This window comes from Haliotis rubra, unplaced genomic scaffold (genome assembly GCF_003918875.1).
Source record: "Haliotis rubra isolate DU_JTF1 unplaced genomic scaffold, ASM391887v1 Scf24, whole genome shotgun sequence".
NCBI classification, from domain to species: domain Eukaryota; kingdom Metazoa; phylum Mollusca; class Gastropoda; order Lepetellida; family Haliotidae; genus Haliotis; species Haliotis rubra.
Window position 1 is genome coordinate 2533473 of NW_025766447.1, and position 17246 is coordinate 2550718.

The 17246-nt window shown below is 40.4% G+C and overlaps 1 protein-coding gene across 1 annotated transcript; it reads left to right on the forward strand.

The window, feature by feature from the left end:
- The first annotated feature begins 726 nt into the window (after positions 1 to 726).
- On the forward strand, positions 727 to 16060 carry LOC124278630 (dual oxidase maturation factor 1-like). The gene is given in 10 exon segments (XM_046714398.1): positions 727 to 749; positions 5256 to 5418; positions 5574 to 5631; positions 8469 to 8603; positions 8904 to 8969; positions 10474 to 10627; positions 12273 to 12334; positions 12337 to 12483; positions 13020 to 13156; positions 13461 to 16060. Coding segments are annotated over 10 exon segments (1458 nt in total). The 5' UTR covers positions 727 to 741; the 3' UTR covers positions 13989 to 16060.
- The last annotated feature ends 1186 nt before the right edge of the window (positions 16061 to 17246 follow it).

The window sequence follows — 17246 nt, forward strand, 5'->3', positions numbered from 1 at the left end:
ACAAAATCGCTTATCGTACTAATAAGGAATATATAAACACTTGGAAATATAACAAACTGAAAGTATGCATATAATTCATTCGTATCGGTCCCAGGGTTTTAAAACACAGACACTTAGAGCAGGTGAGGGTTTTCTTTCTTTATGTATGATATTCTGTACAACAAAACTCCGTTCATCCGAACGCGGAATGTCGTTTGAAGTGGTATGATAAGGCATAAATAATCAGTTACGAATCGTTGTAACGTCGTGGTATATTCTATACACATAGGGAATATTCGCAAAACAGGGTGTCTGAGCTTTCGGAGTTTCACTGTGCAAAAGTTGTTTAAGTATTTGATTAACCTGAATGGATTATCTTACAATATTGTAAAATATATTTTTGATTGACAGGATTTACACGTATCATCAGATATAACGCACGTGTCAAAACCAGGTGTCTGTGATTGACAAAGGGTTCTTGATATTAATGAACCAGGCTGGAGGCCTTTATTTATAGGCTCGTCTCCTCGTGATTCATGGGACGTCTTACAGTTCATTTCAATACGTTTTATGACAAGAAAACGTATTAATATGGATAGGTGTGTAATGACAGTGAGTTCGGCCAGTATGTTAGTGCCCGACCAGTCAGTGCCCGACCCTGGTGGCAGGAGGAGCCGCGTAACGTCAGTGTCGCTGTACAGTGACAGGACTTAAGGGCGTGGCAAGGTAGAACAGCGGACGTCACCCCCCTTACCGTGTACAATGGGCAGGTAGGAACCAGGCTGGCGAACGAGAAAAATCGAACTGCGTTCTTGCGCAAGAAACTCCACTATCTGTTGATTTTGTTGTGTTTGTGTACTGTGTCGCTGAAACAAGTTGTGTTTGTTAATTAGGACAGTGTCTCTGTTATTGTTTATTGATGTTGTTTAGATACGGGTAGTGCTTCCTTGTTCTTAAATAACAATGAGAAGGCTTTCTCTTCCTTTATGTTACTTTAACAGTGTGTTATTGGTTTAGATGTTTTCCGATGATTTGCCATGTTGGTTAATAAGGGAAAATGCTCCAAAATCAACACTTACACGAAAATGACAAACATCTTGTTAAATGTATTGAAGTGACCGCCTATAAGTATGTCTTGACCGATGTAAGGATTCTCGCAGGGATTAGAAAGGAGTGGTGATTTAAGATTCATCTTGGGCAGTGTTAGCTTGCCCATAGCACATTGTGCGAAAAGGTTCATAACCCCAGGCAGGTGTTCAAATTAGGCTGTCAATTATGTGAATGCGTACATTTAGAACCTATTTTGTTTCATCAAATTAAGTATGATTCATGAATGTTTGTTCTGTGTTGTCCATGTGCGTCATTGCAGCTGTCTGTTCCTCTGTGTATCTACACTATACTGTTAGTTTTGTTATTGGCATGTTCTTATGTTCCCCTGTCATTGTATATTTGTCTATCTTCGTTCCCATGGAACTGGTTTCTCATATGTTCCTCTATATGTCCATATATGATCCTCTATGTTATAATATGTCCATATATGATCCTCCATGTTATAATATGTTCTTATATGTTTTATATATGTTCCTCATTTGAGTTCTTCATGTCCCCTTTATGTTCCTGCTTGTGTTCTTCCATTATGTTCCCCTTTGTTCCTCCTTGGTGTTGCCCAGTTCCCTTCGTGTTCCTCCTTTGAGTTCTTCATGTCCCCCTGGGTTCCTGTTTGTTCCTGTTTGTGTTCTTCCGCGTTCCTCCATTACCCAGTGTTCCATTACCCAGTGTTCCTCCATTACCCAGTGTTCCTCCATTACCCAGTGTTCCTCTGTGTTCATCATGTTCCTCTTTTGTGTTTCTCCTCTGTATTGATTTATGTCCCTTTACGTTCACCTGATCGTCCTATATGTTCATCCTCTGTGTTCATCCAGGACACATTCCTGTCTATCCCTCGTCAATGTATCTCTTTCAACCTGCCCATGGAGGCGCCGAGGGTATACGGAGTCAGCACTAACGTACATTATGGTGTGGTTCATACGCCCGACATTCTCTAAGCCAGATTGCACAGGTATTTCCAGCCAATGTCAAGTCCAACTACACTAGAGCTTGTGTAAGGCAAACCTATACAAGCGGGAGAAAGTAGGCTAGACCAACCACAGTCCAACGATTCGAAAACCCAGATGAAGGTTATTGTCATGTTATATTACATAGCATGGATACCTATGTGTTTACAACATGATTTATCGGCGCGCATAGCGCAGTTTAACTGAACACTGAAAAATGCATGCCCATAAATATGTTTGCATCCCGAGATATTAGGAGTTAACATTTTCAATTCGTTGAGTTTTATGGACACAGTTAAAGGCATCCCATGACGAAGTTTACAAATCTGAATTTAGCATAATACCTTTGCACTGAGAGTTATTTCACGTCTTTAAAATGCTGACTGGTAGGGCATTGCTTGCTTAACGGAGGTCTGTCCAGATGGGTCCACAAGTCCGTACTACTGTGACCCGTCAGCACATATTTTCAGCTGGGCAATATGGTCAATTTTTACTTCAGCTAAATCATTCATATGTTAAAATAGAAAATTATATTGAATGATCTTAATGCTTAAGCAGTGTTTTCAGTTGGGAAAAAATCGTGAATGATGACTAGTGCACATTGAATATTATTAGCCATAGGGTGCCATTCAGCTATTTCAGCACTGAAGTAGCACAGCACACAAAAGCCTTAAATTAGCTGGATGTGGATAACTGATATAGCTATTTAATGTGTATCCGACAAACACATATGTTGTATTTATCTGGTTAAAAATCATATATGTTGACAAGCCAAGAATAGGTATATGTTGAAGCCCGTTCTCGAGGCAGCCATAGTGATGTGTAGCTGACCAAAGGCAAGGGAGGGCTTGTCGGCCACCTGGTTCGGACTAGTTAGGGGCTGTCACACATCCAAGTTCAATGTCAGACATTGTTTTTACTGATCAACAACAAACACAGGCTGGCCTACAGTGCTACAAGTCTAACACTTGTCAACATTGTCTCACGACTCCCTGGCTCCAGCATCACGTATCACATGGTTCATTACAAAATAGCATCGCAGGCATGGAAGCACGGTTACCCCACGTTGTTTACTGTTTAGATTAGAAACATCAGATACATTTTACGTGAATACACGCACATTGAGTTTTCGAAACGTCGGTGAGATACTGGGACAGTGGGGATTATATAAAACAGACTCTTTGAAATACGGTGATCCGTTTATAATTTGCTTTAGTAAAAATATTGATTAAAGTACTTCTGACTTCTAATCAGCAAGAAAACGTCAACTGACTTGAATAGCCAAGCATGAGCCCTTACTGGAAACAAAACAGTGTGACGTACCTGACCCGCATCGCCATTAGTCACTTATGCTGTCTTTTTCGGTAAAATACAACTTACGAACTCTTAGCTACAGTACTGGAGACAGTGTGAACATCAGACATGACAATTCTGGTGTCCCAATTTTCCACTACTTGGATTCGGTTGTCTGGCGTGTGATATGTCAGTGTCTGTTTCCTTAGTGATCATGACCTCAAATGACCGTGAAAGTTTTGATTGACGTCCACCGTCGCCAGTACAGGTAACGCTGCGTGGATGTCAGTGGCATCAATAACGTCACATTATTTAGAGGTTGGCTCCCTGTTTGTCTGAACGAACTCTCAGACAGGCGGGGCACGTCACATTATAATCACTTGGGCCTTCTGGAGAAAGCCACGACTGAGCTGATACAAACGTGCTGGAAATTGGTAAACATGTGCCCCAATCCCACCTGTTAAATAAACGTCAGTAAATACGGTAATCGCTGGGCAAACCTCGACCACATTCATTACCTTCTTTACAACCTGCGTTTGCTTAATCATAGGGCTATGGGCTTACAAACGAAGCATTTTGACGCAAACTTACTTCATGGGTGAAAACTGAGTTGATCTGATTGGGGATTTTCCACACCAGAAAAGTCGTAGGTTTAGCAGCTTCTGGATTCGCTGGCCAGGGCGAGGGGAAAGCGCAGGTAACTTGTGTTAACATTGTGACATTTCCTTCTTATTCAGGCTGTGCAGCTCATGCCGCAATCCATTCTGTTGCTACACTTGCAAGTGCACGCTTGCTGTACAGTCTGTTGACGTCTTATCTCCTGCTAGGGTTGTATACAAGAGGTACATTGTACATTGACGTCAATCATGGTTTTGGTGAATATACCTATTGCTACTCTACACTCAAGTCCTTTATCTGGTGTATCTATACTTCCCAACACATAGTTCATTGTCGATATGCATATGGTATTATATGTTGGACAGTCGGAGCGAGTCGGTTGTTACATTCTAGGTTGAACTAGAGTGTCAAAGATATATCGTGTTGCCAAATAGTATTGAATTGTCGGAAATATTTAACGTGAAGGTGACACGTGTCGCATAACGTTGAATTGAGCGATTTGTAGGTTTGTAGTTTCCCCGCCTTAAGCCTATCATTATGATGCGTTTTAACTAAGATTGCAATATCATAGAGGGAAACCTGTTCGAATAGCCACCCGTAATGACGCTCAGCCATCCGAACTGGGTCTAAGTTAATGGGTCATACCTTGCACGTGGTGAACATGTGACGTGTCTCACTACCAGGGCTGTTCCCAACTCGTTTCAATGAGTCAACTGATGCGTTCAATGATAATACTGAGATGAAATGTTCACGGATTTCATTGCGTTCTCACACGTACATCACAAAACTGATTTCGGGGTATATCTAGAGATACACGACAGTTCTACAACTCCACGCCAAGGTGAGCCTCAGTCGACTTGTATAGAAATAAGCCTACTGTAACTCTGGGCTCACGAATGTCTTCAAAGTTCCATGTTTATGCAGGGTTACCATGTCTGATTGTTGTATTCGGGAATGAAACAAAGGTTCATGAGTCTTGCTTTTCATTACAGGTGACGCCATGATTAATATGTCTGTTTTGTGTACAGGATGTCTTCATGGTTACCCTATCTGAGTCTTGTATACAGAAGACTCCATGATGATCTTGACTGTCTTGTAAATCCATAACATTTCTTGTCTGACCACTGTGTACAACTAGCCTTGTCTGACACTACGTACAAGAGTGTTCTTGTACCACACAAGTCACTTCAATGTTGCCTTGCATGACCATCTGTGCAACCATGCCTGACCGGTGGACAGAGGTGACGCAATCGTGGTTATAGGTAGGTCACATACCTTCAGTGGTGTTAATCCAATGACTCTTTGTTTCAGGATGGCCTGGTTTGGCGCGTTTAGAAACAGGCATGGCTTCTCGTGGTACGCTGACAACCCCACCGCAGCGTCCGTGGACGTCCCCCTGGCAGCTGTCACGTACTTCTGTGTTCTGGTTTCCGTGGCAACACTGATTGCATCTCTTGGAATCAGAGGCAAAGATGTGAGTAAACTTTATATATGGTTGTAACGTTATTCATCCACTGTAAAACAGTTAAACTACCTTTGCACTGATGTTGTGTAGACCAACTGCTGTTCTTGGTGTGGTTGTGAAGCGGTTTGATCTTCAGTGGTGTGATATACAACATTTTCTTGCAGAGATGGATGACAGCATTGCGAGCAATTTACGGACTTGCTGTTGGTTCAATCATACTGGGTAAGCAGCACATTTATTTGATATTAGATAGTAAAACAGAATGTCGAAATAAGGCAACTTATCGAAACATGTCAACTTGGTATTATTAGAATCATCTCATTTCATGAAATGATCAATTGTGGAAATACATCATCTATGTCTGCTTTCATAAGACTGCTTCTGCTTGATGAATTGCTCAATCTAAGACTGTCAGAAGATCACTCTAAGAAAAGCTACCAAATACGAGATTAGAACAGTAATCCTACTAGAGGTTAAATGCTATGTGGTGAGGTTTAACGGTTTTATTATGAGAACTGACGCTGCACCTAAATATTGAGCCGACAGTTACTCATGGGTTTACTTTCGTTTGACGGGGGGATTTATGGCACGAATAAATGGGTATTTTATTGTCCGTTTTATGTAGATAATCATTTGCAACAAATCAATGCTTTACCTCAAAGATTTTGTGGGCATCACCACTCCGCCAAGATACAAAGAAGAATTATGTAGATGGAGAGTCTGATGCTGTATAGAAGCATCCTCCATGGTAACAACATGTTGGGAAATATACTGGTCAATGAATTCAGGCCAATGTAATTCATGCCGAAATACATGCAGTGTTATAGTTATATTAAACTAAGATAAGAATGCACTGGAACACAAACTCTGAATGTTCACATGCTATTACACGTATCTGACGAAAACGATTCTGATGCTACAAAAGCAAAATTGGGCCTACAGTTGGAGTTATCTCGCTTAGTTGCACACACGTTTGTAAAAGACATTATGGGTTCTATTCTATTTCTAATTTCTATATCGAGTAGAAATTACAATAATGAAACTACCATTGGAGTTTTTTAAATGATGATTATATTACAATACCCTAAGGAATATCAGTATTTAAAGATGACAGTTAATAACGACCCATTTCGTGTTCGGCCTCTGGTACCTAACGACATAACGCCACAATGTGATTTCTACACATAAATCCGTCAAGCTGTCTTCGTCACGCGTGACATTTGACCTCCATGTGCAGAAGTGATGTCGTCTGCCACGGTGTTGTTCGGCCATCTTGAATGACAGCTGTAGGAAGTTGTGCGTGATTTGAATCACGTTTTCGCAGACAATGGTTCCTTTTATTTCGAAACAATTGACACGGTCCTTGGAAAATATTGCTCATCAATTACTTTGTTAGGGGAACATCTGCAAATGTGTCCGTAAATATCTAAAAAACTGATATGTCGTTTGAATGTAAGCCCCTTATTTTGTTTTTGTTTAATGTTAGAATTTTTGCTTCCCGCTTGCTCAAGATGGGTTTATATATACATGTATGTAAGGAGTGTAGACATAGTTGCAGGCAAAGACTTTCATAACTGAAATATAATCACGTGTTTTAAAATGCCAATCGTTTAAACACATTCCAAAAATATCAATTAGTTAAAAAATTACTTTTATCATTTCATGATAACTGTGTTTTAATTTGAATATTGGAATATCATAAATGTCTAGGTTTACGACAATGATGGATGGGTTTGACGCAATCATTTGTTTTACAAAGGTCCTTAACTTCACAGACAGTATTTTATGTGTTCATAGTAGTGGAAATAGTTGTGTGATCACATCGTGTCATCACTCTCCATCATGCCTGTCAAGAGGGTTGGAGGGTGTGTGTGTGTGGGGGGATGGGGTGGTTGTACCTCTCGACATTACCTGGCATGTCATTACCCTTCAGTTATGCTTATTCAGAGTAATTGCTTTATTGTGGCAAAAGTACCAATTACTGATATTCTCTCTAATTATTCCCGCAGAAACACTGTGACATGCCATAAATAATGATACCTTAATGATACCACAGCAAACAATTACACATTCATAACTACCGGGCAAAATAACATTCTTAGACATTCGTAGACATTCTTGTTTACTGGTGACACAAACAACTAATGGTTATCCGAGTGCAATGTATTTGAATTGTAATTTCGGGGTCAACTTCCCCAGTGTGTACGTTATTTTTAGGCTGTGTATAATTATTGGTTTCTTATCAAATAACGATGGGATGAAATGTTATATATAACCAACTAAAACAGGTAGCTCTTATGTCACTTAAAATATTCTGTCAAAGAGACAATGTTTTAAGTCGGGATTACTGCATCGTGCTGACATGGCTGCTGTTTTTGTTCATAATCCTCTGGGTTTATTGTACGTGCAGCCTGCGGCAGAACGAATTAGGACAGTAATGCTTTTCTTGCTCGAGAAATAGTTTTATGGGGTGTTAGCTTTTTTATGTGCTTTGAAAGTCACAATGCATGTAAAGATAAAAGACTTGTTGCAAAGGCTAACCTAGAGAAGCCGAGATAAACATCAGCATTCCTTGACAGTAAGCATTTCAGAAGCCATTGACCCTCTGGTGATATGAAATATATTTCAGAAAAACCTTGACACAATCGAAAAAATACAAGAGCCGAAAAATTAGACTAATAAACAAACATTTTTAAAATAAAAGTGAATATCTTGTTTTTAACAAAACTTTTCTGCCCTTCTTGATGGTTTAGTGAGTGAGTGGGTTCAGCTTTTAGCAATATTCCAGCAATATCACGGCAGTGAGCCTTTGCTGGCATACAATAATGTGTGTTTGCCTTCAGAATTACGAAATTGATCGATTATCTGGAAACTCTGATCAGTTGTTTAAAACATTGGCATGCTGTGTTTAGATAATCATTATCGTATACACGTGTCTCTGTCCTTGCGTAACCTATCGCATACAAAATTGTTCCTTTTGTCAAGGAATATAAGATATTAGTTGAAATATTCCTGTGATATACCCATGAGTATGTATAAGTTGCGGTTGTTCTCTCTAGTGGGCGCCTACAGTCACAGCTGGCAGACAGGGACGGTGGAGGTGACCACGCCCTACGTATACCGGTCCCCCCAGCATTTCCGAGGGGTGGTGGGTGTCCACGTGGCTCTCCACGGGGCCAATGTGACCCTTATCGGTAAGACGTCAAGACACGTTATGATAGTATCGTTTCTTCTTTGACTTTGTCTATCCGATAGCGATTTCATGTTATATTTATTGTGATGGCGTTTCTTTGATGGTGTTTCTGCACTACTGTGTATGTGGTTGTATTTCTGAGACATGTCCTCGATACTGTATATGATATTATCTCTGTAACCAAATGTCCTTATCTGAATCTGAATACAGATTTTACAATTTTTAATTAATGATTGTATAAAGTAGCTATCCTTCTACTGCCCGAGCTTAGTTGACTTCAGTGTCTTTATGTTGTTTCCAGGTAAATTCGGAGATTCCCCCCATAGTGGTCACGTGGCTTACTCAGAGGCCCTCCCGTGGAGCGACTGTAAGTACCTACCCTTGCTAACCTGTCAAATAATAGTCTAAAATAACAAATACAAATCTGCTTCGGTTCTTATTGTAGTATAACTATTTTCATTCAGTTTTCCCGTATACGTTTCCTGTTCAGAATATACCTACTACCTTAGACAACACGGTAGTGGTTTCAAATGTGTACTGTACTGTTGTCTGTCACGTGATCACGGCCCCTGACCGACAGAGATGAAACCACATGACCACTGACAAGTTCCTGCAGTGTACAGAATGCATTCATATAAATAACATACATTCTCCATAATTACTATAATTCTTAGTAAGTAGGGACCATTTAAAACGAGTAAGAAAATGCTAAACACCTAATTACAGTAAGAATGTTGCATGTGGGGAGTCTCAACAGTTCGATAAGCACATAGAACTATGAAGGAGATTATGTCTGACAGTAACAGTAACAAATCTACGTCACCTAAACGCATATACTATGGTTTCACACACCAGACATTAAGGTCACTGCACACGTCGATACAGTGGGTCACTGGACTACTCGTGTTCCCGTATTACCGTGTCAGTAGGTACAACCAGTCAGTAACTCACAGAGAGCTTTAATGTACTCCATGGTCAAGGTTAACCGCCCCTGACTATTATAAGTACATATGTATCATCACAAACATATCGGGGTGGCTTACTGGGACCCCAGACGTCATTAAATACTTCACTAGTTAGGACAGCAGGGTTCGTTACTCCTTCAGTCAAGTGTGCATTCCATAGCCACCCGTTACGAGCAGGTTGTTTTCTGTTGTGAAAGATACATAACAATTCATACTGGATCTCTTTTCGCAATACGATAAATTCCATTAAGTACGTAATATCAATGCTATGTTTTTCTGCTAATGGAGACATTAATGTGTGACTATTTGTTGTTGGGCTCCGTTGGAATATGGTGTAATGCAAGTGTAACTTGGTAATTTTAAGAATGTTACCTTTGTGAAGGAAATATATATGACTGTAATGAAAATATTAACAGTTCAGTCATGAATAATGGGAAAAGACATCTCTGGTAGAGAGTAGTACCTTGCTAGCTGTTGATCATATTGGAATGTCCCCTTGCTAGCTGTTGATCATATTGGAATGTCCCCTTGCCAGCTGTAGGACATATTGGAATGTCCCCTTGCTAGCTGTAGGTCATATTGGAATGTCTCCTTGCTAGCTGTAGGTCATATTGGAATGTCCCCTTGCTAGCTGTAGGTCATATTGGAATGTTCCCTTGCTAGCTGTAGGTCATATTGGAATGTCCCCTTGCTAGCTGTAGGTCATATTGGAATGTCCCCTTGCTAGCTGTAGGTCATATTGGAATGTCCCCTTGCTAGCTGTAGGTCATATTGGAATGTTCCTTGCCAGCTGTAGGTCATATTGGAATGTTCCCTTGCCAGCTGTAGGTCATATTGGAATGTTCCCTTGCTAGCTATATGTAATGGTGTTAGCTCTGCGTAATGTTGGGATGTTCCTTGTTTTAGATGGCCATGAATCCGACGCCTTCCATGACTTCATAGGGCGTGGTCTCCCTGACCCTATCTTGAGGGTGGTAGAACACCTCTGTGCTGACGCTGGGGGGCTGCGGTGGGGGAAGACGTTTCATACATCCGGGGAATTCGCATGCGCCCTGCTCTGGTAAGTTATCAAGACATGACAGAAAGTGATTTAGTGAATATCAAAGAGGAAGATATACAAAATGACGTACACATAGTTAACAACCGATAACACATATGTCAGTATGTGTGCATATACAATGTTATGAGATGGGGTTTTGGAGATGAATCATACGTTTTCAAGTGCCATTTTCTGGTACCGTACTTCGTATAGTCGCCTACTGACCTAGCTAAGTTTAACTTCTAAGAGGTTGCACCAGTACGCCTTTGTTATATTTGTGACAGTCTGCTTATCAGCAGCGGTCTTAATGACTATCGCCTTACAGTTAATGAGACCGTGTCATCAAATGTGCTATCCTCGGGCAGGCTGTCGACAATTTAAGATAATGCCGTGTCGGGGTACCGCTTTATATAGCCATTGGCAGTTAGGTGAAAATAACTTTCACAAGGGTTTATGTTTCTCGCTTGAACAGGTGAACGATCATAGGTAGTGTCTTTCACTACTGAGAGGCTTGTCACTAGGTCACGTGACCTTCACGTGGACAGTGACCTCACGTTGATATTTCTTCAAGTGTCATATCATGTCATTCTAAGCTGAACATTATAAGAACTTAGTATAATGTGTTTCCAAAATATGTTTTCATTTTTGCTTAAGCCTCATTTTATTTGTTTTCATTTTCTGTTTTCCTTGATTTGAATATTTCTGTGTTATTCGATTGCAATTACTCATGCATGCAGTATAATATACATGTATTTAACGAGAGCACATCTGTCAAATTAGAAATACTATACTATTTAAAGAATAGGTAATACAATATAAAATTAAATTAAAGCAATGTTGGCATTGTTACTCCAGAAAAGTACATGAATAGATCACTGAAAACCAGTGAGGACATGGTGTGTTGAATACCCTATGCCAGTTAGAAAGTGGTCCAATGTAACACATGTTATATTTGGGATTACCCTGTCACAGTAAAGTACAGATTCCTGTAGTCTTTTTGTGTTGCGTCCCATCCGGCATTCGAACCCACACCGTCAGAGTCAGGCATCTATAGTATGTTTGCATTGAAAACGTACCGATGAATGTCAATTTAAACAAAAACGTAAATCGAATAAGATGAAATTAAGATTGCGAATCCTCATAATTTTACCTTGCCAACTGACCATTTATATCTCAGAATTTTATTCAACTTAGGATAAAAGTTGTTTAACAAACGATCATAGTTTCAAATCGCTATTATTGGTTTGTATTACAAGGGTGTATGCACATTAAATGAAACACCGAGAACTAGTTGAGTTGGTCTAAGTTAACGCTCATCACGAACAGCACGTGCATTTGTTTCACTGTTCCATCTGCTGCGCTCACCCCCTTGTAATACAAACCAATAATAGCGATTTGTATGTATGGTCGTTTGTTAAACACCTTTTGTCCTACAATGAATAAAATTCTGAGATTTAAATGTTCAGTTGGCAAGGCAAATTTATGAGGATTCGCAGTCTTAATTTCACTTTATTTGATTTACTTTTTTGTTTAAAGTGAAATTCATCGGTACGTTTTCACTGCAAACCGACTATAATCGCCAGAACCCAAAGTCAGCCGTCTAACATCCTCAGACAACGCGCCTTCCACACTTGTTTTATCGATGTTTTCTTCTTTATCTTAACAGGACAGCTTTTGCATTCTGGATCGTGACCAATACACTGTTGTTCAGTGTCATCTGCTACGGGGCTACACGTTCACCCTAACGGGGTTCACGTTGTCCTTGACCTGTGTGGTGTACCATGTCTGCCAGCCCCGCAACCCTCTGATGATATCGTATGGCGAGCATATCCTCAGAACACACTATGGGTGGTCGTTCTGGCTCATCCTTGTTACAGGTGAGAACATGAATGATGTAGATTGCCCTTGTGCTTCCTGAAGAATATGTAAACTCACGGGCGAAAGAAACGTCACCTCGCTTTTTTAACATGCCACAAAACAACAATCTCAGATTTTCGAAATTTAACAATCATATGTGGAAAGTTAATGGATTTACAACATTTTCATGAATGATGAAAGTGTGAACTACAGATATGAATAATCACTTAGTGTACGATAAAAGATAAAAATATCATTTCGCCCGTGAGTTAACATAAGAAACATTTTATGTCTGTAGTGGTGAGCACAATCTTTTTTTTGCTTGGGTAATGAAGCCAGTTATTGATGGTGAAATAGGCAAGGTTATTCATTGGATGATGTTGTGAAAGGCGATCTATAATTTCTTTTGAATTGTATACACCACATTCTGGTAATATATTCCGAAATGCACCCGATGTCAGGGATTGTGACGGGGATACTAAGTCAAGGTAGCAATTGGTCATGGGTATTCACCTTCCACATCTGATCTTTCAAAACACCATGTCCTCTGTTTAAGGAGTTTCGACTTTCGTCATTGGTCTCCTGATTGTGTTCTTGGACCACGTCTTCCCAAAGAAGATGGCCGAGGTAATGGGCGTCGATGCTGGTATAGAGGACGACAGGGGAGAGTTTGGAGCCTTTGTGTCTGTCAAGGTGAGCTGACGTACTTGCATCAATCTACAAAAATGACTCCTAAAATGACAACTCTCAGAAAAAATATACATAATAACATCCACGATTTATGGACCTTATGCAAGGATATATTTAAAAAGTCTGAAACAGTACACGTCTTAAACAACTATTAACTGTTGAGTTAAATTATGTTTTGCATGTCTCCTGGTAAGACGTTTTGGAACGTGTTTTACGAGAGAGGTAGTATTATTTTGGTCCTTCAGCAGGCTTGACTGTAGTACATTGAGTGCCACATGTCTATCTGATGTGTCGGTCATCGTTACAGGATCGAAAGGAAAGCATCTTCTTCACAGAAGAGAGGAGGGGAGGCCTATTCCCAGGTCGAGACAGACGCGGTAATTTGTACCCCGGGGGAGACAGGAGAACCAGCGTGTTTGGGGATCAGCAGAGAAGAGGCAGCTCTTATGGCACGTCCTGGTATTCCAACAAGGGTTTCAGTTCAGGTGATGAAAAGATGAAGATTAATCCCCTTTTCTCAGGACATAGCATTACGGAGGAAGACGTATCCAGACCTGACACGCCCCAAACAGACGTCCAGATAAACATTGAAGATGAACAGGGTAATATCATTTCCGGTGAAGACAGGAAGTCTACATGTTCGTCTGCTAAGGAGGACAGAGATAATGACTTAAATGAGAAGCAGGCTTCGTCTAGTGTGACAGTAGACATTGGGCGGTTGAGCCGCCAGTTGTCGCATGACTCAGGTAATGAAAGCGCCTGTATTCAGACACGTGACACTGACAGTGATGTTGGAGCTGAATGCACACAGTCGCTATACGTCAACACAAGCTGAATATCGGCGAACTTTCGGATTGCAAACCGTTGTCTTCCTTCTTGCTATGGCTCCAGCTGCCTCAACTCTAGACCCATTAATTAACTCATACGAGTACATATTTCAGGAACGTGTTACTTCTGGGACAATCCTGTCAGTGAATATTACTCTTACGAGATTCACAAAAGACGTAACATGCATTTTCGGATCATTGAGTACACGCTTGGAGACAAGTACAGAAACTATGGTTTTGCAAATCTGCCCACTAATATCCACTCTACGTCCAGGTCGAGGTCAAGGTCAAGGTCTCCGCTTGTCTACCGCACGTATTCCCCTCTTCCTACTCACAATAACAAAACGGGGCTTCAATCCTTCATGCCAGCCCCTGTATTACTGCTGGTACCTGCTACAGAAGCGGTAAGAGCAGGCATCCCCCAGAACCAAGATCGCTGACCTAACCTCGCCAGACACATGCCAGGACACTGTTACTTGCTACCGGCATTTCGCCATCATATCCGTTGATCATCAGCTCAACATACGCCCATGTCTTTCATACATGCATAATCCGCAAACGACTACTGATTGTGTTTCAATCGTTATATACTAGAGTGTTGTGTAATGTAAAGCAAAAGCTTGCCCGTGGGAATAACACTATACCCAACCGTCTCCCATGTTTTCCTCGTCAGGCGACCAGTAGTGTTCCTCGTCATGTGAATATGTGCTTTAGTTTCTTGTGTTTTCCGCATGTATATGCGACAAAATATATTTAGTACCCATTAATAAAATGTTATCAGTCATTTATTATGCATCTAATGAGATTATTCATTAGAAAAACGTTTTTGTAATAACAACGAAACAACCTTTAATGCTGATTTGACCTTTAACACTTATAACTTGGATATAGCTTTTGTTTGTATCACCTGAGCTTTTGCTAGTAGTTGTGTAACTGTAGAATATAACATATAATACATCTAGCAGATCACGATAGGTGCTATGTGTGGGATATAAACAACAGATAGACTTCAAATTGGAATTGTCATGAAACGTCATCATATTTCTTTTAAAACTCAATCAACTACTTTCGGATGTGAGTGTTTCATCAATACCAGCCATCCCTGACACTATCGCATCGTTGGCATATTATGATTTAATCTAATTTACAATTTGCTAGTTTTTCGTGGAAGAATAAGCATCAATGAACAGTCGATTCCGTACGTTAAACCGGGTTATACTGAAGAACATAACCATCCTGAACGTCAAATCTTGAAATAAGAGTAGGTATGCCTCAGAGGGTTAGTGCAATTAAAGGTTGTAATTCTTGTCTAGGTTTCACCTTAACCGGTTATAGAAACTTAGTTTAGTTGTTGCAAGATTTCCTTTCTTGTCAAAATACAAAGTGTGATTTTAGCGAACAGTGTTTTGTCCATTACAGTTTACGCGCGAGTGTGCACACAGTTAAACATCTGACGCTGTGTGTCCGTTTCACACAATATGTCTCCAGTCAGTATACATGACCTTGGTGGCTGAATCGACTGTAGCTGACGTAATAGTGCCCCACCCCCTCCCACCACATGGGCAAGGTATGCTGACCCTCAATCACCTGATACCGCCATCCGTGGCTCGTGAGATGTTGGACATTACGTGTATTAATCCACCTGACCAAAATATAATAGTTCACCACATTGACGACTTGAACACTTGACAATTGAGACTTTTGAAGGTATTTGCCACTCAAAGACAGCCAAGGCTTATTGTATTTTTCGTATTACTTTAGTTAATCAAGTTGTGATCAACTACAGTAAAATGATAGAACTGACGATTCTTAGCTTGTGTTTGAGCAGGTCTTGTGTTGAAGTAGAAGTCAGTCGGATGTTTCACCTATCTACCCTTTAGTTTGTTTGTGTACAGGTTGTGTTGATACCAATGTAGAAGTGATGTTTAAGTATGTACAGTAGAAGTGTGTCAACAATATAGATAAGTAAGTATGTATATGTACAGTCCTGTTTGACAATTTATGTTCCATGTCAAGAGATTATTGTACAAAATAGAACACTGTTAAACTTATTTTTTAATTAAAAACTATTTGAAATGTTGACATTTTTATGTTGTTATTTCTTCGGGATGCAATGATATAGATTTCGCCCCATCGTTGGGTGTTCCTCTTATGTTAAGCAGTGTCTGGGTTTCCTCCCATGTTATGTCGACTCTCTGGTATTCCACACATGTAAAATAGACATTTGACGATCCTCACAAATTACGATAACATTTGGGTAATTCCTCCACGTTAAGTAGACGTAGTTTTCCGAAGAAAGAAAGACATATCTGACTAATTTCTATACCTGTTACCAAAACCAACAATTTCTATAAACCCAAAATACAAAAACGTTTTTTTGCAAAAGGTGTCAAAAAGTCAAAAACAGACCAGAAAGTACACGTTTTGAGGAATTTACAGAATGGGCTTATTCTGCACTTTTTATCACCAAATCATACAAGGAAAAACCCATTTAGAAGTATTCGCCCGAAATCACATATTTTGTATTGGTTACAGGATATATTCATGAAAAGTATACGAGTAAAATATTTCTCTCTTTTACTCGGGTGTCCCTCCCCCATGTTAAGTAAACACCTCCGTGTTTCTTCCATGTTAAGTAGACACTCGGGTGTTCTTCCCATGCTTAGTCAACACATGGGTGTTCCTACCATGTGAAGTAGACGCTTGAGTGTCCCTCCCATGTTAAGTAAACACCTAGTGTTCTTCCCACGTTTAGTAGACACTTGGGTGTTCCTACCATGATAAGTAAACACCTGGTGGTCTTTCCATGTTTAATAGGCACACGGGTTTTCCTTACATGTTAAGAAGACACACGGATGTTCCTACCATGTTAAGCAGACACACGGGTGTCCCTTCCATTTTAAGTAAACACGTGGGTATCCCTCCATGTTAAGTAAACACCTGGTGTCCCTGCAATATTTAGTAGACACTCGGGTGTCCCTACCATGTTAAGTAGACACTCGGGTGTCCCTACCATGTTAAGTAGACACCTGGGTGTTCCTGCCATGTCAAGAAGACACTCGTTTGTTCCCTTTATGTTTAACAGACACATGGGTGTCCCTACCATGTTAAGCAGACACACAGGGTGTCCCTACCATGTTAAGCAGACACACGGGTGTCCCTACCATGTTAAGCAGACACACGGGTGTCCCTACCATGTTTAGTAGACACACGGGTGTCCCTACCATGTTAAGCAGACACACGGGTGTCCCTACCATGTTTAGCAG